The following is a 21,841-nucleotide window of genomic DNA, read 5'->3' as shown; positions in this document are numbered from 1 at the left end:
CATCTCCGATACCTTTAGTTTCGCAGCCCAAGAGGGAGTCAACACTTCACATTATCAACACGTACTCAGGTTTTACAGGCAAGCTCAAACATTTGTGGACTGAGAGTTCAATGTGGACTAAACAGTTTTACTCAAAGTAATAGGCTTCTAACAATTTTAATTAGATTACAGGCTCTTTGAGCAAGTATAGACCCAGAGGACTTGTAGAACCAAAGACATGTTTTGTTATAAACATCAGACAAAAATCTTATTTTATCAGAGCAAGCTGATAATCATGACAGAAAAAGAGCATGCACAAAGCAATTTATTATTATGTGCATGGTACTAACAGATGATGGGGGGAAATGGGAAAGGATGACAGGCAGAAATGCGCAATGATGACAAACCATGATAAACGGTTGACATCATTTCTCTAGTACCAGCTCTCTGACACTTGAGCTATTTTATGTGATTCACCATCTTGGGAAATTTGATCTTCCCAGAAGCATGATGAAGGAAAGATTACCATTGTACAAGGCCGGAAATGTGAGATAAAATAGAATTTTATTAACGTAACTAGCATTGCCACATAACAATGGGTGATGAATGATGGTTGAGCAATAAGGGTCATTTTCCCTAGATAGCAAATATTTGACCATTTTAACCGCAAATTATGCCACGGAATGAAATGCTTTTAGTGTCGGCTTGTGAACAAGATTGACGACTGGAAGTTGAACCCTACATACTCTTATAATTTGTATTTCCTCATAGCAAGCAAACAGCGACAACGACTAATTTAGGCTATGACCTTTGATGACTGTCAACAGGTATGTGATGGCCTTCACAACGCTATGATGTCACAGCGTAGTAAACAATTCGCAGTCATGTTTTGAATAATAACTTTACAAAACTGATGCTAGTGAATCAGCTGGAGAAAAGACTATTATTATGTCGAGAAAACTATGACGAAAGGAAGTGGCCGAACATCACTGCTATGATTTTTTTTCTGGAGATAAATCTTGGAAGCCAGAGACAGTAAATCGATTTTAAGACATCTTATAACTAACCAGGCTCCTCTAAATATATAGCTATTATAGCAGTCCTTGGAAACAGTAAACAGTTTTCAAGGGTTTATAAAAGCCTATAGCAACGTCTAAGCCATTATACCATAAGGTTAACAAGAGCTGTTTGCTCAAAGGCCTATATATGCAGACAAGCCAAGCGAATTGCATGTCTAATTCCACTCATGGCCCTTTCATCTTAGTGCTTATTACGTGAACATGTTTTAGCAATCGGTAGAGGGCTATAACAACAAAATAGCTTGTCTTCATATTATAAACACTTTTGTGAAGCCTTGAAGTGTTCCTTCAATAGTAGATGCAAGCACACTATAGCTTTTAGTGCATATATACGGTATTTATACCGTATACCTATATACCTGTCGGTATATAGGTATATGGTATACCTATACTTATATACAGTATACTTATACGGTATATATATAATGTAGATATATACCGTATCTATATACGGTATATATATCAGTGTCACAAAATGTCAATTTACCATAAAACCTTTCTTTGAACGACATGGTGCTCTATCTTCTAACCATTTCCTCGAAGTGGCACTTGTTTAAGAGGTGCCGTTCAAATAAAGGGTGACGTTGTATTTTTGAAAGATTTAGTCAGAATATCGAGAAGACAAATTTAACCATTTCATTTGCACTATCCTTTGGGCGGAGTGACATTAACACTTTTATATGCAAGAAATTTGCTGACTTACCTCCAACTTGTTATGAATCTCAAAATAAAAATACAAGGGAAGTAAATACATAAATAAATAAATATAAATAAATAAATATGAATAAATAAATAAAAATAAATAAATATACAAGGGGAAGCTGATGCATGTCTCTGCCAGTTGATATCTATTACTTGCAAGTAACCTATGATGATCTTAAAGACTGCGATGCAATTTGTTGGAGCTTTTGAGTTTTTTATTCTATTCTAAAGTTGAAGGCATATTTTCATTTTATAACTACGTTTGACAAGTTGTATAACAGCTCATTGTACACGTTGATACGTTTGGTACAGTTTGTAGCAAAAACTGGCTTTTTATTTGCAATAGAAAAGTAGTTATGAGCGCCAATCCGGTGTAAGCCATGTTCAGATTAACGCAATCATGCTAACAAATAAGATAATATAAATCAGCAACTTTTTATTGTACAGTAACAATAATATATCAAATGATACAAACACATATTCAAAAACAAGTGAAATAATTGAAACAAACCATATTTATGATACGCGTAGAAACAAAAATTGACATTTTTAAAACAAAAATATTAGCATCGTTTGCGGGGCCTGTTGCGTTCTGATTGGTGCTTTCGTTTGAGGCAATTTCATATTCTTCTGGCTGTTCAATACCTTCTACAAAGTCTTCTGATCTCAACTTCTCTTCTGCACATCTGAGCTAGTCGATATTAGCGTCTAAACAATTTTTTTAGCAGAGCAAAACTTTCACACGATATATTTTAGAAAATAAACCTCGCGCAAATACAGAGAAACCGCATGTAACCAAAATAGCCTCAAAGTTTTAGCTTCAAAATGCTTAGTAGCACAGATTCCATCGTAAATGCAAAAACTTTCTTCACGTACATGGAAGTATCAAGACCGTGTTAAACAATGAATTACTATCAGTGTAATAAAGTTACTAACTACTTCTATGGTGCTGCATTCAAAGTTTTAATGGAAAAATTGTAAAGACTTGGAGTTGGAAAATGAACTTCGACACGAACAGAAACAACAAACAAATTAATTGTTACTAATGTAATCGAGCAATTATTACTATAGTTTTGTGGACACTTTTTTGCTGATCACTCGGTATTATTTGTTCGTAATGATCAAGAATGTCAAATAGTGCCAGTCAAATAGAAGTGGCATGCAAATAGAATTGGAGTTCAACTAAAGCGTGGCGCACTATTTTTTAACCCCTCTCGGATAGTGGCATTCAAATAGAGGCAGCATACAAATAAAGGTGGCGTTCAAAAAGAAGTTAAAAAAAAAAATATATATATATATATATATATACTGTAAAACATTATATATATATACTGTAAATCATTATAAGCTATATATATGATTATATATATAATCATACCTTCACATATGAAAAAATAGAGGTGCAAGCAAAATTTTGAGCAAGTTTTTCCCTTGAGACACAAGCAACCTTTCAGATACGAGCCGGTTCTCCACGGCTGCTGTATGGCAAAGCATGCGAGAAGCCGATTTCAAGAACAGCATCGCTGGGTCTTTTCTCTCTAACGAGTTTGAAAAAAGGTTTTATAAGGTTGCCTAACAGTTGTAGCAAACGTGAGGTAAAAACCGCCAAACCAAAAACATAATAAAAAATTATGATGATAAAATTAAAGTACATATGTTACTATATATATACATATAATTATATGTATATACATGTATATATATATATTTATTATATGTCATCATATATGTTGTAGCAGCGCTGTTGAGTGTAGGTTGTTTGTTAGCAATTGGTGCCACACTGGGCGCCATTCACTGTCAAGGGGCAAAGATCACGTAGACAATTGCATAACATGCTGGTGCACTAGAAGGATAAATTATGCAACCGATGAATGCCATCATCGTTTTCTTTGTTATATTGGCCTAAGAAATATTCTTTTCTTACCTAACCCAAGGGGTTAGGTAAGAAAAGAATGTTTCAGTTACCATGTTTGCTATTCACAAATAGCAGCACCCAAGCCCCACTCTGAAATTTAATCACTAGGTTTTAGTTCAAGCTTTGTTATTACCAGAGATACTTATCAAGAGAGTGAGAAGAGCCGAAAAGAAAATATTTTCTCATTTGTTCTGTCTTGATTCAATATTGAATTGAACTTAAATGGTCTTGCTTGAATATGTGGTCCCTCGTTAGTTTGATGCGTGTAAATTTTGTAAATTCATTTTCAATTTTGTGTAAACTGGCAACTCCTCTTTCAGATTTTACGATGGTATTCTCAGAAAATAATTGATAACAAGACAAAATAAATTCAACTCAATTCAAAATCAAATTCAAGTGAATATACATGTCTTCAGCACTTGCAACCAAAAAAGGTGCTGAGCTTTACATATGTTTTGTCACTAACAAAGTCACAGAGACATCTTTCACTGTAGTGTTTTATTTTGCACCCAATAAAATATATTATATATGTTAAAAAATGCAGTAGGAATTTATTTTGCATCATTTAATATATATAATACATATATTAAAGGGTGTAAAATACCACACTGCGGTGAAAGATGTGTCTGTCACACTGTTAGTAGTCCTTCGCTTCAATATTGAACCATCAACCTTGACCTAAATGTGATTAATAGGTGAAACCAGCAACGGAGCTGCCCACTCAGAAGCAACGCTAGCAAAAAGGAAATGATACTCTATGCTGGAATGAATTAAATGTTTTATGCATTCATATAACTATTGCTAGAACAACTTCATTTTTCCATGTTCATAAAAATTTATTCAAACTATTCATAAAACTATTTTTATTGTATAATACTTGGGTAGTAATTTGCCAAGTATTGTTTGATTTGGCAAGAACAGTTTACCAGATCTCGTATAAATGTATGGCTTAGCCATAGTTCTTGTAAGCTCGGCATTGGTGAAATCTCACCATTTCCATTTTGGTGCATTATGACAGTCTTGTCTGTATGGCAAAAATTTGGTAATGGGCATCTAATGGCATCAGTTGCCAATTGCAACATTCATTTTCTTTGTCCACCAAGCTGTTGCAGCCCTGGTGCATCTGCTACCTTATGATTTCACTGCCTAATTTTGCAAAACAACTGATTCATGGTATTCTCTTTTTGTCTTCCAACAACTATCACTTTAACTTTAGCTACTGCACAAGCATTATGTGAAATTGTCAAACTCTCGAATATAGGGTATGTATCTTCTAAGCATAATTTCCTGCTTTATTATTATATCTACATACACATATTCTATACTTATCAAATAAAAGTTTTGGAATCACGTTATTACAGAATCCCTAGAAGGTCGTTCAAGGTTACAATGGTTAAATTTACTTCCTGTATTATTTTTGTTTTATCATTTACTATTCTTGATTCCAATGTTACTATTAGTGCATTTATATTCATGTCTAGAAAGCATAGTGCACTAATTGAGAAATTTAATCTTTCATTATATCTACTCATAGTACGTATAGTATGTTACTCATAGTATGTTATTTTAGTTTTCATGTTGTTCAATAAATCTCATAAGTGGACATCAGTTTGAATTCCTTCGAGTATCTGAGGGTGAAGCCGTAACAGTTCTCCATATGCAAATGAGATGCTCCTTCTATTTAGAGAATCTGTATTAATAAATCACTTTATCATTGTGTGTGTCTGTTAGTCCGCATCAATGTTGAGTTTCAATATTTTAGGCCAATTCCATCCAAGCTTCGCAGACATGCTCCGTGCCTTGTGCCAGGTTGCTGAAAAATTTGACTTCAAAACTTCATTTGGTTCGAGAGAACAATTCATAATGAAATGAACTCCAGGTGCTGCCAGACTTACTGCATATACTCAATAATCAAGTACTGCGGCAGTAATTGCAGCAAACTCAGTTATTCACACCGTGTATTGTATTATTTGACAAATATCTTTTACAATTTGTTTATTTTACAAGCAAAATAGCCTATGTCAGATTTCAAAAAACCTTCCGAAATCCGAATGTGGTTTTTTGCTTTAATACATTGGTAGCTTAACTAAGACAAACAGCCGCTGCCAATAAGTAACAACAGCAGCAATTACAAAATAATTGAACATAATGAGGTTTATATTTGCTCCATCATTAACTAGTCCCACCTAAAACCATTGATAGAATTTGAAAACGAGGAGCACTCTGGGTAAATCTATGAAATCATTATTATGGGAGCTATTATCACACCAAAGAAATTGAACAAGTGTGTTCTAGACTTGATACACACAAGCTATACACTTTACCTAATAATGGCTTATGGAAAATGGCATTAACAACAGAGCATAGCCAACCATGATGGGAACTGACCTTTGACCTTATCATCTGACCTTTGGCTTGCTTAAAAGTTTCATCAGGTGAGAACCATACAAATTAACTCAGTCAAAGAAGACAATCAAATATATTTATTACAACACATTCAAATAGCAGCACGTTGGTTATTTGGAGCAGAAGCTACCAAAAACACAGGCTATGTAGTCACAGATGTCAACTTCTGAGCACAATCTAAAACCATGTAAGTGCTGCCGTCTGCTGTCATCAGAGACAATCTCACTCATCTGGTCCTTCGGTTACGAAGGTGTTGATCATATTTGCAAGGTCTGTGCTCAAAGGTTCCTACCAACAAAGAAATCGGAAGATGAATTTTGTTATTTTTCAAAAGAAAATGGGGGTGGATGGAACCAACAACTCTGTAGTCTTCCATATTGTCCAGAAATGTTTATGAACTCAACAATTTATTTGAAATAAGCAAATGAAATATGACTTGGACCACAGACATGCTTCCACTATCCGCCATAAACGCCACTAAATATTGACATGCTAACATCAATGAATTTCTGTGTTATTTTTAAACTGTTCCCGGGCCTAGAGACTTTTCCCATTTCCTCATTAACTTATTATTTGCATAGTTGGTTCACATTAAGAGCCTGACAAGAGGAATGTGATGAATCTGCAGCGCCGCTATTCTACTTCCTGTCAACAACTACCGATAGCCAAACCTTAAGAGAATTTTGGTTACGATTGAGTATTTCTGCAGCCGTAGCTAAAATGATCGTGCAGTTTGAGGTAATAAACTTTGAACTTCGCTTTTATCTGACCCAAACCAGAGCTCCAGAAAATACAAAAGCCCAAATATTTTACTAATATTATTGCTAATTAATGATGAATAAATATAGTACAACTAGTGATAAATATAGTGCAACTAGTGATAAATATAGTACAACTAGTGATAAATATAGTACAACTAGTGATAAATAGCCATTTTATAATATCACTAACTGAATGCCCCCCTGGTGTTGCACAGGTAATAGAAAAAGGTTTATGCACAGCAAATTTATTTTTAATCAGCATACACAACATTTACCTTTCTAACTTCTAAATGAAGGTGTTTGTTTACTTCGGTGTGCTATAAGTTTAATTAAGTTTATGATTTATGACACAAATATTTATAGCGTGTGGGAAAGTCTGGGCACGTTGATTCTTGTACACTGGCAGTACCTTGCGCCATTAAAGATTTGTAGGTGTAATACGCATGTTCACACGCATGTTTACAATTATTCCACAGTATGGGCAAGATGGCTGCGTAGTGTAGTGGTTAGTGCGCCTGTCTGCAACACCAGTGTTTCCGAGTTGAATTCCGGTGCAAAAGTGGTTTTTCGTTCCTAATGCTAGCTGCGTGTTTTAATGCTATAAATGTACATATGACAGACCAACAAACCAACAATTAGATATATAATGTATATATATATATACATTATATAGATATAGGTTTATCTATATAATGTATATATATATATATATACATTATATAAATATGGACTACATATCCATTATATCTATATAATGTATATATAGATAATCATCTAGATATGGACTAGATATCCAATAGGCCTATATCTATATAATATGTATATATATATAATGTATATATAAATTATATATATTTGGACTATGAACTAAATATCCATTATATCTATATGGTGTATATATATCAAATATATATATATACACTATATATTTGATATATCTATACACTATATTATATAGATACGAACTAGATATCCACTACATCTATATAATGTATATATACACATTATATAGATATGGAATATCGTGACTATATGGTGACAAAGGTGTAGATTGGCTGATAACCATATGATATATAGTGACAAAGGTGTAGATTGGCTGATAACCACATACTATATAGTGACAAAGGTGTAGATTGGCTGATAACCATATGATATATAGTGACATATGTGTAGATTGGCTGATAACCATATGTTATAGTGACAAAGGTGTAGGTTGGCTGATAACCATATGATATATAGTGACAAAGGTGTAGGTTGGCTGATAATCATATGATATATAGCGACAAAGGTGTAGGTTGGCTGATAACAATATGATATATAGTGACAAAGGTGTAGATTGGCTGATAATCATATATTATATAGTGACAAAGGTGTAGGTTGGCTGATAACCATATGATATATAGTGACAAAGATGTAGGTTGGCTGATAACCATATACTATATAGTGACAAAGGTGTAGGTAGGCTGATAACCATATGTTATATAGTGACAAAGGTGTAGGTTGGCTGATAATCATATGATATATAGTGACAAAGATGTAGGTTGGCTGATAACCATATACTATATAGTGACAAAGGTGTAGGTAGGCTGATAACCATATGTTATATAGTGACAAAGGTGTAGGTTGGCTGATAATCATATGATATATGGTGACAAAGGTGTAGATTGGCGGATAATCATATATTATATAGTGACAAAGGTGTAGGTTGGCTGATAACCATATGATATATAGTGACAAGGTGTAGATTGGCTGATAATCATATGTTATATAGTGACAAAGGTGTAGGTAGGCTGATAACCATATGATATATAGTGACAAAGGTGTAGGTTGGCTGATAACCATATGTTATATAGTGACAAAGGTGTAGGTAGGCTGATAACCATATACTATATAGTGACAAAGGTGTAGGTAGGCTAATAACCATATGTTATATAGTGACAAAGGTGTAGATTGGCTGATAATCATATATTATATAGTGACAAAGGTGTAGGTTGGCTGATAACCATATGATATATAGTGACAAAGGTGTAGGTTGGCTGATAACCATATGTTATATAGTGACAAAGGTGTAGGTAGGCTGATAACCATATACTATATAGTGACAAAGGTGTAGGTAGGCTGATAACCATATGTTATATAGTGACAAAGGTGTAGATTGGCTGATAACCACATACTATATAGTGACAAAGGTGTAGATTGGCTGATAACCATATGATATATAGTGACATATGTGTAGATTGGCTGATAACCATATGTTATAGTGACAAAGGTGTAGGTTGGCTGATAACCATATGATATATAGTGACAAAGGTGTAGGTTGGCTGATAATCATATGATATATAGCGACAAAGGTGTAGGTTGGCTGATAACAATATGATATATAGTGACAAGGTGTAGATTGGCGGATAATCATATGTTATATAGTGACAAAGGTGTAGATTGGCTGATAATCATATATTATATAGTGACAAAGGTGTAGGTTGGCTGATAACCATATGATATATAGTGACAAAGGTGTAGGTTGGCTGATAATCATATGATATATAGTGACAAAGGTGTAGATTGGCTGATAACCATATGCTATATGGTGACAAAGGTGTAGATTGGCGGATAATCATATATTATATAGTGACAAAGGTGTAGGTTGGCTGATAACCATATGATATATAGTGACAAGGTGTAGATTGGCTGATAATCATATGTTATATAGTGACAAAGGTGTAGGTAGGCTGATAACCATATGATATATAGTGACAAAGGTGTAGGTTGGCTGATAACCATATGTTATATAGTGACAAAGGTGTAGGTAGGCTGATAACCATATACTATATAGTGACAAAGGTGTAGGTAGGCTGATAACCATATGTTATATAGTGACAAAGGTGTAGGTAGGCTGATAACCATATACTATATAGTGACAAAGGTGTAGGTAGGCTGATAACCATATGTTATATAGTGACAAAGGTGTAGATTGGCTGATAATCATATATTATATAGTGACAAAGGTGTAGGTTGGCTGATAACCATATGATATATAGTGACAAAGGTGTAGGTTGGCTGATAACCATATGTTATATAGTGACAAAGGTGTAGGTAGGCTGATAACCATATACTATATAGTGACAAAGGTGTAGGTAGGCTGATAACCATATGTTATATAGTGACAAAGGTGTAGATTGGCTGATAATCATATATTATATAGTGACAAAGGTGTAGGTTGGCTGATAACCATATGCTATATGGTGTCAAAGGTGTAGATTGGCGGATAATCATATATTATATAGTGACAAAGTTGTAGGTTGGCTGATAATCATATGTTATATAGTGACAAAGGTGTAGGTTGGCTGATAATCATATGATATATAGTGACAAGGTGTAGATTGGCTGATAATCATATGTTATATAGTGACAAAGGTGTAGGTAGGCTGATAACCTTATGATATATAGTGACAAAGGTGTAGGTTGGCTGATAACCATATGATATATAGTGACAAAGGTGTAGGTTGACTGATAGCCATATGATATATAGTGACAAAGGTGTAGGTTGACTGATAACCATATATTATATAGTGACAAAGGTGTAGGTAGGCTGATAACCATATATTATATAGTGACAAAGGTGTAGGTAGGCTGATAACCATATGATATATAGTGACAAAGGTGTAGGTTGGCTGATAACCATATGTTATATAGTGACAAAGATGTAGGTTGGCTAATAATCATATGATATATAGTGACAAAGGCGTAGGTTGGCTGATAACCATATGTTATATAGTGACAAAGGTGTAGGAAGGCTGATAACCATATGATATATAGTGACAAAGGTGTAGGTTGGCTAATAACCATATGATATATAGTGACAAAGGTGTAGATTGGCTGATAACCATATGCTATATGGTGACAAAGGTGTAGATTGGCTGATAACCATATATTATATAGTGACAAAGGTGTAAGTAGGCTGATAACCATATAATATATAGTGACAAAGGTGTAGGTTGGCTGATAATCATATGATATATAGTGACAAAGGTGTAGGTTGGCTGATAATCATATGATATATAGTGACAAAGGTGTAGGTTGGCTAATAACCATATGATATATAGTGACAAAGGTGTAGATTGGCTGATAACCATATGCTATATGGTGACAAAGGTGTAGATTGGCTGATAATCATATATTATATAGTGACAAAGGTGTAGGTAGGCTGATAACCATATGATATATAGTGACAAAGGTGTAGGTTGGCTGATAATCATATGATATATAGCGACAAAGGTGTAGGTTGGCTGATAATCATATGTTATATAGTGACAAAGGTGTAGGTAGGCTGATAACCATATGATATATAGTGAAAAAGGTGTTGATTGGCTGATAACCATATGATATATAGTGACAAAGGTGTAGGTTGGCTGATAATCATATGATATATAGTGACAAAGGTGTAGGTTGACTGATAACCATATGATATATAGTGACAAAGGTGTAGGTTGGCTGATAACCATATGTTATATAGTGACAAAGGTGTAGGTAGGCTGATAACCATATGATATATAGTGACAAAGGTGTAGATTGGCTGATAACCATATAATATATAGTGACAAAGGTGTAGGTAGGCTGATAACCATATGATATATAGTGACAAAGGTGTAGGTAGGCTGATAATCATATGATATATAGTGACAAAGGTGTAGGTTGGCTGATAACCATATACTATATAGTGACAAAGGTGTAGGTTGACTGATAACCATATGCTATATGGCGACAAAGGTGTAGATTGACTGATAACCATATGTTATATAGTGACAAAGGTGTAGGTTGACTGATAACCATATATTATATAGTGACAAAGGTGTAGGTAGGCTGATAACCATATGATATATAGTGACAAAGGTGTAGGTTGGCTGATAACCATATAATATATAGTGACAAAGGTGTAGGTAGGCTGATAACCATATAATATATAGTGACAAAGGTGTAGATTGGCTGATAACCATATGATATATAGTGACAAAGGTGTAGATTGGCTGATAACCATATGATATATAGTGACAAAGGTGTAGGTTGGCTGATAACCATATAATATATAGTGACAAAGGTGTAGATTGGCTGATAACCATATGATATATAGTGACAAAGGTGTAGATTGGCTGATAACCATATGATATATAGTGACAAAGGTGTAGATTGGCTGATAACCATATGCTTTTAAGTAAAAGAACATAAAAATATGTACAATATAAATGCATTGGACTTGCAAAATCATGGCCTTTTTATGTGAATACAAAACATACAATGTGAAAATATTATGAATTAATGAATGAATGAGTATGTGGAATTGGAATAATTATAATCAACACATACTGACCGGCTAGAAAAACTTTCGCACACTTAACAGATGACTCCCATTTACGATATTTCTAACAGTAACTTGAACTTCTTGCCCAAAATAGAACAACTGCTTTATAGCTAGTGTTTTAATACATAAGTTACCAGTATTCAACCATTAAATGGAGTTTCAGTAATTACACATATAATCAAACACTACTCTGTAGCTAGAGTGTTTCCACAGTTATCTGAATATAAGTGAACATATAGTAAATCTATAACTATGGTATGCCCATGGGTGAAGTTTATAAGCTTGATTAATTAAAATTGGTTCAACTAAAACTGCATGATACTTTTTATTTCTTTGCTGAAGTAATCTACATTGGATATCTGTCTATAGCAACTGAGTTAAAGATACGATGTTTTGCAAAACTCAGGTGAAGAATTGACAGATGAGTTTCGGCCAATTTCTAAATGACAAACTTACAATATATAATACTAGATAACAGTCATTTCTGTGGTTGATTTTTGTCTTACATCCCTTTTTATTTTGACTATTCAAATTGTTGTGATGCCTACATAGCAGCTATAGATAGCACCAAAATGTGAACTCTTAACGACAATAAAGTCCTGCATCAAAGCTAATTACTAGATATATACTGGGCAGTATGGACACAAACTTTTTTCTATTGTATTGGTTAAGTTTTGCGTGACCAAACTCCACAAGCTGAGTTATGATAAATTCAACTATAACTAATAATCGCTTGCCAAGTAACTCCGTCAAACCACTACATATGATAGCCAGAATTGTCCGAGACGGTGTAAAATATAAAAATTGTCAACAAACAACGTTCAAAGTTTCTTGGAAGTGAACCTGGCGTGAAGACAAGTTTGAATGGAGAGAAAGTGGAGGAACTGAAGGTGACCATTACAAACGAAATATAAAAAGTGCAAAATAGGAAAAAGTAAAAAGTAAATTAGTTAGTATAGACCTCAACTAGTCGAATTCAGAGTAGTTAGTTTAGACTTCAACTAATCGAATTCAGAGTAGTTAGTTTAGGACTCAACTAGTCGAATTCAGAGTAGTTAGTATAGACCTCAAATAGTCGAATTCAGAGTAGTTAGTTTAGACTTCAACTAGTCGAATTCAGAGTAGTTAGTTTAGACCTCAACTAGTCGAATTCAGAGTAGTTAGTTTAGACTTCAACTAATCGAATTCAGAGTAGTTAGTTTAGGACTCAACTAGTCGAATTCAGAGTAGTTAGTATAGACCTCAAATAGTCGAATTCAGAGTAGTTAGTTTAGACTTCAACTAGTCGAATTCAGAGTAGTTAGTTTAGACCACAACTAGTCGAATTCAGAGTAGTTAGTTTAGACCTCAACTAGTCGAATTCAGAGTAGTTAGTTTAGACCTAAACTAGTCGAATTCGGATTAGTTAGTTTAGACCTCAACTAGTCGAATTCAGAGTAGTTAGTTTAGACCTCAACTAGTCGAATTCAGAGTAGTTAGTTTAGACCTCAACTAGTCGAATTCAGAGTAGTTAGTATAGACCTCAATTAGTCGAATTCAGAGTAGTTATCATAGACCACAACTAGCCGAATTCAGAGTAGTTAGTATAGACCTCAATTAGTCGAATTCAGAGTAGTTATCATAGACCACAACTAGCCGAATTCAGAGTAGTTAGTATAGACCTCAACTAGTCGAATTCAGAGTAGTTAGTTTAGACCTCAACTAGTCGAATTCAGAGTAGTTAGTTTAGACCTCAACTAGTCGAATTCAGAGTAGTTAGTTTAGACCTCAACTAGTAGAATTCAGAGTAGTTAGTTTAGACCTCAACTAGTTGAATTCAGAATAAGTTACACTATGTATTTCTATCACCAACTTGCCCTCTGAACCCAAGTCATTAGTTATTCCAATCAAGTCAAGCCTCCTCAAGTCATACTAACTAGTCAAGTTTATTCTAGTTTAATTAAGTCCAGCCTAGTCTAGTCCTGTCAAGTCGGTGGACTGATTCATGGCAGACAAGGTAGGAGAAGGTGATATGAGTATACTAGTCTACTAGTAGAAATGTTCTACTACTCTAGTGACTAGTCACAATAATAAAAAAGGCAGGGCAGTGGCTGACTCCCACAGGCTAGACTTATGACTCTGTTATAATCAGGAGTGATTGCCTGCAAATCTTCAGCAAGCTTAACCATTTCAGTCCCCAAGCCATTAAGCAATTATCTAATTATTCTCCATTCTCGTTGTTAGAGTGAAGGTTTATGTCTCATTTTACAATATTGTCATTTAGACCATCTGGGAGTAACTTTTCTTATAAGAACACCTATATTCATTCAAATCAGAAATCTTTGGGCTTTCTAATGGTATAAGTAGCAGAATTGTAGCTCAATTACTGAAGAATGTATAGAATGTCAAACTTGGTGAATATAAAAATTTGACAAAAACACAATGGTACATGATTTCAAAGACATTATTTTTATTATTATGACATGACTGAAAACATAACAGAGGATTGACGAAGTTGCAAAAAAAGAGGAAATGTTCGCGATTTTTACTTCCAATACTGAACTCTGGTATGGTACGCTTTCCAGCAGTCTGAACCGCGTTTGATGCACAAGTACACGTTGCAGGTTTCACACCGAATTGAACTCTTGACTGATTTGTGTTGTAAGTCTTTGTACGCCTTCTCTGGATTTTGCTGCGATTCTATCAGGTACTTTTTCTGGCAGACTGCACAGCGGTGATCTTTTGACCCATCAGTAGGCCACTCGGGACAGTGTAGTTTGCTCATGTCTAGACGTATCTCCGGATTGTTGGGAGTGGCAGCTGGTGTGTTTGTCCTAGTTGACTGTCGAGAGAATGACTTTTCACCTATCCATGTCGTCAGTATCTGCAGGACAAAGTCTCTGAATTCCATCGGCTTTTCCTGGCCATGCTTATAGAGCACATAAGCGTTGTACAGGGACCAGTGAAAGCATTTGCGGTCGATTCGCGCGTACCACTTATATGACTTTCGAGAGCGATCGAGTCTTGCCATTTTATCATTGAGGTCCACACCACCCATCATCTGATTGTATACGATGACGGATGGTGTGGCCTTCACTGTCAGCTTCTCACCTTTCTTATTTCTACGGATTACAGTTGGTTGCTCAGACAGCTCAGCTCTGACATAGTTTGACAGGAAGTAGATCGGTTTCTTGTCATTCCAGCGGGTTGCTACAATTCCTGTTTTCGCACACTGGAGCCACTTAGAATCCCCTTGCTCCAACCTCCGAGCTTCCGCTTTGGTGGCTATTAGCTGTTTCGGGTACTCCTTTCGGTTGGTCATACATGTACCAGTACCAGACATCTGAAGCTCACGTAGCCAGTGGAGAAGATAAGGTGACGTGTAGTAGCGATCAGTAACTACATGGTAGCCTCGACCCCAGTAACTTTGAACTAGTTTCAGTACTACTGCGGCAGAGTTTTTCACTGTGGTCAAGTCCTCAAAGTCTCTGTCCTTCCCAGAATAGACATCTAGGTTTAGCGCATATCCGCTGGAAGCACAACACGCCATCCAGACTTTCACTCCCCATTTGATTGGCTTTGAGGAGTCGTAACATTTCCCACTCCAGCGACCCCGAAAAGGAATCATGCACTCGTCTACTGACAGATCCTGGGAGGGAGAGTACTCTGCTGTGAATCGCTCTTTCATGTGGTTGATGAGGAACCTGATTTTGTAAAGTCTGTCGTATTCAGGATGGCTACGATCCTGAATTGACGTCTCTTCATTACAGTAATGCAGGTAACGTTTTATCTGGTCATACCGTCGTAATGACATGACAGTTGAAGCTTTAGGCATCTGGAGAAGCTCGTACTGCGGTCTCCAGATACTTCGCTGCCTATCCTTGCAGAACATTTCTATAAATGCTCGGAGCGCGTAGAACGCTCGGAGTTCGTCTGTCTCGAGTTTAGTCCACTTTCCATAACCGCTGTGGATGGTACTCTCGCTTATCTTTCGTCTGGCAGCATTCTCGTTTGTGAAATCACATACTGATTGTAAAAGTTTCTCATCGTAGAACAGCATGAAGAAGTCAGCTGGCTTTGAATCAGCAGGCATTACTCTTGTTGGTCCATGTGGTGCAGCTGGGTCAAAGTTAGGGCTGCACATTACTTTATCAGTAGGCTGCCAGTCGAACGTGGGTGTTGGGGTATTATCCAAGTCAGACAGGATGAATCCCAGATAACCTGGTGCTGCCAGATTTCCTGAACTACCGTCATCACCAGAGGCTCCAGTAGGAATGTTGGTAGCAGTACTAGTACTAGCAGCTCCAGTATCAGTTGTACTAGTAGGTCTACTAGTAGTAGCAGTACTAGTAGAATTTGAGTCCAGCTGATCAAAATCTGAATCCCAGTCGAAATCAGCACCTAATTGTGAGTCATCATCACCAGTATCAGCATCAAAAACAATGTCCCTTGTTCTAGGATGAGCTCCAGTAGCATTGTCCACAAAATCATCTGAATCATACTCAAAATCACTAGAAAAATCCATAAATAAGCCAGCACTTCAAAATGTTACAACTTTCAACAATCAAAAATGGCCGCGTAGTTGTGAGTTTTCTTCCGTATATTTTCATTGGCCTTTACTCAGAAAACTTTCATTGTAACATGGTTCAATATTAGCCAATAAGAGAAGCTTAGCATCTCTTCTTATTGGTTGGCTACTCTAAGACTTCATTTGGATTAGACAAAGGCTGAAATTAGTCTATGCCAAATAGAGTTACACTAAAGCCTCTACAGAGGCTAGGAGGACTGTGTGCAGACAACTCCAAGCCTCCACAGAGGCTTGTATGACTGAAATGGTTAAAGCAGCAGTTGAGTTTCTCAGTATTAGGCTACTACTGACAAGCATGAATTATTGTCAATTCAGCCATGTAGTTGATCATCTATTTAGACCACTGAAACAAATGCAATGAACCACACACTACTGATGTGTCATTTTACTATATCCAAAACATCTATGGGTTTTAGCTTAAGATTACCTAATGTTACCTCTGAGCCCAATTTCGGTTGTGTTAACTTGTTACTAAAGTATTCAAATCAATTTTGAACCACTATCTATCACTTCAAGCAGTATTACATTGCTGTTACAATAATTTGAAAGGCAGTAATGTTCATTAGTATTTCAGTTCACATTTTCTTTTCATCGGTTTTTTAGATGATACAAAAGAGACATTTGCAAATTTCTCATTTTTACTTGTAATAGAAATACAAAAACACAATTTTTGTAATATTTCTCTATATGAGCCTATATGAAGAATTCTTTATGCAGCAATTAACAGTATGGTCAGCCATATTTGAACATACCATGGCTCAGAGGTGAGCTGAAGAAGACATATCTATACCTGTCTTATAGATAAACTAGCCAAATTCCGGTGTTGCAAGGGTATTAAAAGACAGCTTATAAACAGTGGCAGATAATGTAGTTACCTGACATGTGTCATTAGCCTGGCACATCGTCAATGGCTAATTTGAGTAGGTTAGTATCTGTATTGCTTAACTTACTAATGAGAGCAGTGAGAGCAAGCTTTAGTGATGCTGGGACATAATGCAGAGTCGCTATGGATATTATAACCCAGATAACGCTTCATATCGCCCAATTGAATCCATTGCATCTTGCGAAGCACACGGGTTAGCTTATCGCCTGGTGAACGGGAAGTTACGAGGGCAAATCCTCTGCGATATGGATTCTTCATTGTTAGATACTAATCGCTATAGCTGGACATACCAGGTGACAGACACACAACAAACTTTGAGATTTATATATGTAGATTACAATATTGAAAAGGTAATAGGCCTAATACGTGACACTTGCAGTTCCCTTGCTCCACTTTCTTTTAATAGATTTACTTTTCTAATCTCACTGGAGGAAAGAGCAAACTGTAGCTTCAAAAGCATTTGGCCAGGTATTTTTCCAGCTATGCTGCAGTCAGATATCAAAGTGAACATTTAACCAACAGAGGAACGTTGTCTCTCCCGACCCCCTGAAATGATGTTAATTGTTACAGCAGATAAAAATTTTGTCTCTGTTACTAGGAGCTAAGGATAAAATTGAATGACAGTCTTTCGAGACCCACTCATGTTGCTTGACACTTTTGCTATGGAATGTGAGAAACAGCAGCAAGTGCTGCCGGTGCATCTTGTTTTTACATTACTAATTTAATAGTTTTAGTGAGAGTGTGGTGTAGCATCTAAGAGACAGCGGTTCTTCTAATTGCCTTCTTTAGAATGACGCCATTCGTGTTCCCACAAGTATTAAAACATACAACTCCGATAGTTTCAGTAAAAAATATCAAAACATGATTTGATTGCCATACATAAAAAAAACAACTAGATAACAAACAACTATTTCTAAGCTAGACTGGTGAGAATGTTGCTTCGTCTGCCGTCTGCAGGGGAGGATGCCTTTAGATCAGTGGTTCTTAACCTTTTCAGTGTATTTCCCACATTGACAAACCACACTTCGAGATTTCCCCGTCTCTAGCAGCCAAAAATTGTGGTATTTTTGCTACTCTCAGATTGCAGGCGGCATAGCTCAGATAGCATTTTGCCATACAGTCAAAATGAATCAATTATTAATTGAACTTTGATAGAAATCATATTTTATGGATAGTTTGTCATGATAAGCTTTTTATTTATGGAAAAATAAAGTTCAAGATAAACACAACAATAGAGTAATTTAATTATAATAAAAACATCACAGTACAAAGTTAGCAGTCATGATCGCTTAGTGGGCCCTCTGCTGCTGTTTATTTTTGCTGGCTCTGATATGTTTGGTGTATGCTTGTGTGATGCCTGATGCAATGTAGACTAATTATCCAATAAGCTGCTTGATACATCACTGGGCTTGGTTTCCGTATTAATACAGTTGTACCCACAATAACTCCATGTATCTGCACCATGTATGTAGTGACAATACAGTACAACAGCTATATCCTTGAAATGCGCGTAATAAATATTCTCAATCTGAAGCTTGAGAATTTCCTACCTCAAACCCTCAAATTTCCCACTGGTTAAGAACCCCTGCTTTAGATGAACCTTATACACTTTCAGATAAATTGATCTAATAAATAATTGGAATAAATGTTATAAAAGCTTCATTTCCTGACAGCAATACTGATACCCTGCTCACACATACTCTTCCTTTCTGAAGACATTACTGGTAACCTATGCAATATTCCAGAATATTCCATTGATTCTACAAACTCTACAAAAACTTACTAACAATACATTTTAAATGAAAAAACTTATTTTGAAATGCATTTGAATGAGTTTTTAAAACAGATTTCGCTTTGTTCATCTAATTTTATTGTAACATCCCTAATTTGAATAGCCTACATGATGAGAAGTACAGAGCTGCAAACGGGAATATTTCATCCAGCAATATAGCAAACGGCGAACTAAATGAATTGGATTAGCTATACTATGTAATCACATTACAACATGGTTATATTAAAATAACAATTGCCGTTTTATTAAAATTATAAAAGCCATGTAGGCCTAATTGATAGAAACCTTATATATAGTATTATATATAAGGTTTAAGATATATTTATTTATTATGGACATAAATATTAAATTATAAATATATATTATTATATATATTTATTAAGATGTAACTTTGACCAAGTGTTCGTTGTTTACAAACAGTTCAACAAATTTTACTGAGAAGAACAAATGGGAGCGAAAAACTTTCCCTTGTACATACCAAATGAATAATTATTCATTAATTAACCTTCAAACAGACTCGTGCCTTGGAGAATCGCTATGATTATAACAAAGAGAGAGAGCATGAATGCTATAACAAGTACATGTAATATATTACCTGACTTAAAATACCACAGTTAAGCAGTTATTTATATAGTATTTATGTTTATCTAGTTTTCAACCAACGCATATAATGAGACATTCTTCTACCTGACTGTAGAGAGAATATTAAAGCAATTCTGGAATCTGGAAGATAAATCAAATCTACAAGGAACAGTGTACAGCAAGATGTGCATACATAGAGCTGTTACCCATGCACACTAATCTCTATCAGCAGTTATAAAATCCTAGTGCCAAGTGTTAACATTAGAAAGACTTCCAGTCAAAACTTTCTGGTTAGTTAGTTATGTGGTATTACACGCCGATATTTTAGAGCACGAATGGTCCGGCTGATCACACCTGTGATTGTTTTGACAATATTCATTATTTGCATTCACTAATAATCACAACACTAGTAGCTTTATAACTAGACAAGGAAGTTAAATCTTTAGGGTTATTCGAACAAACTATCTCCATTTTCGCTGTCTCGCCGTAAAAACATCCTATCAACATAGTTTGCAGAAATTTTGAAAACCCCAAAGATTTATATAAACCTCTACAGTGACAATCGTGTCCATAAAGCTAGTTTAAAACCATGTTTAGGTGAGAAAATCTGTTAACACCATGTTATAGAACACTCTTCTACTATAATCACCAACATTTAGCGATGGCCTTCTTGAAACTTGCTAAAAGCAACGTCCATGTTTGGTTAAAACTTGAGACACACCTAGCCTCGTGTAATCATTTGATGACGTGTACTCCAGCATGCCACTGCTTAAAAAATGCTAAGGGTTCCAAAATTGTATATCTATATAAAGCTTAAAGTTTGTCTTTTGTTTGTCTGTCTGTCCATGTGTCCATGTGATAGCGACAAAGTTTTAGGTATGAAAAATCTGTTGCGCACTAGATTTGAACCTCCAGTTCTGCAGACATACATTTATCCAGTACACTACGCTGCAACTGTCTATACTACGGAATAAACTGTGCACATACTCAATACACATGCTAATCTTTCATGGCTTCACTTTAAACACTTCGGTTAGCATTATCCTAGAATTGTTGGCCAAAAGAAAAATGCTTAAACTCACATGGGCAACACAACTATTCGCTCAGTATAGGCTGTAGACACTGTATAGCTGTGGTAGACACTGCAGCCGATACAGTTTGAATTACACAGAAAATAAACAAATACCTTCATTTAAAATTTACAATGGTAGATGTTGCATATGTTGATGAAAAGTAAATTTTCTGTGCAAAAACTTTTATTACCCATATGAGGCCAGGCATTCATCCAGTATATGATACTTCATATACATATACTATATATATATATAAAACTATAGTCATACAGGCATATCAAACTTTGTCAAACAACTGTAACTTTCAAACTTCATACCACGAGGAAAAGGTTTTGTGCAGGACAACTAAATTGAAAACAAATAAAACAACTGTAAAGTTTTCAAACAGCTGTAAATTTAAAATTTCATAACTTGAAAGAAGTGTTTCATTGAAATAAATTAGAAGGAAAAATAAAAATGTAAAGGTGCTTAAAGGTAAATGTGAAATTATTAGCAAGTAGTGGCTAAATATAGTCTATTTCGCTACGATTACAATCCAAAATTATTTGGTATACAATTACATATATGATTCAGTTCGTTTCAAGTACTAATCATCGTCATTAAAAATAGTGCCAAAAGACTATGTTAAAGGTTGACTTGCAACAAAATTCGCATTACAGTTATTTGGTATCAAAAGATTCACCATGTCTTACTCTGTTGTGTTGTAAGTGCCAAATACGTGGAAATGTGATTATAAGCTCTTAAAA

The 21,841-nt window shown here is 35.3% G+C and overlaps 1 protein-coding gene across 1 annotated transcript in view; it reads right to left on the bottom strand.

The window, feature by feature from the left end:
* Positions 1-5,697: 5,697 nt before the first annotated feature.
* The window catches only part of LOC137406235 (proline-, glutamic acid- and leucine-rich protein 1-like), a 67,224-nt gene continuing 51,080 nt past the window's right edge, over positions 5,698-21,841 (bottom strand). Inside the window, exon 16 of the mRNA XM_068092772.1 lies at positions 5,698-6,369. Coding sequence (XP_067948873.1) covers positions 6,304-6,369 — 66 coding nt within the window. The 3' untranslated portion in view covers positions 5,698-6,303. The remainder of the gene's footprint in view (positions 6,370-21,841) is intronic.

Source organism: Watersipora subatra, chromosome 10 (genome assembly GCF_963576615.1).
Source record: "Watersipora subatra chromosome 10, tzWatSuba1.1, whole genome shotgun sequence".
In the NCBI taxonomy this organism is placed as follows: domain Eukaryota; kingdom Metazoa; phylum Bryozoa; class Gymnolaemata; order Cheilostomatida; family Watersiporidae; genus Watersipora; species Watersipora subatra.
This window is presented reverse-complemented; position numbering and strand designations above follow the sequence as displayed.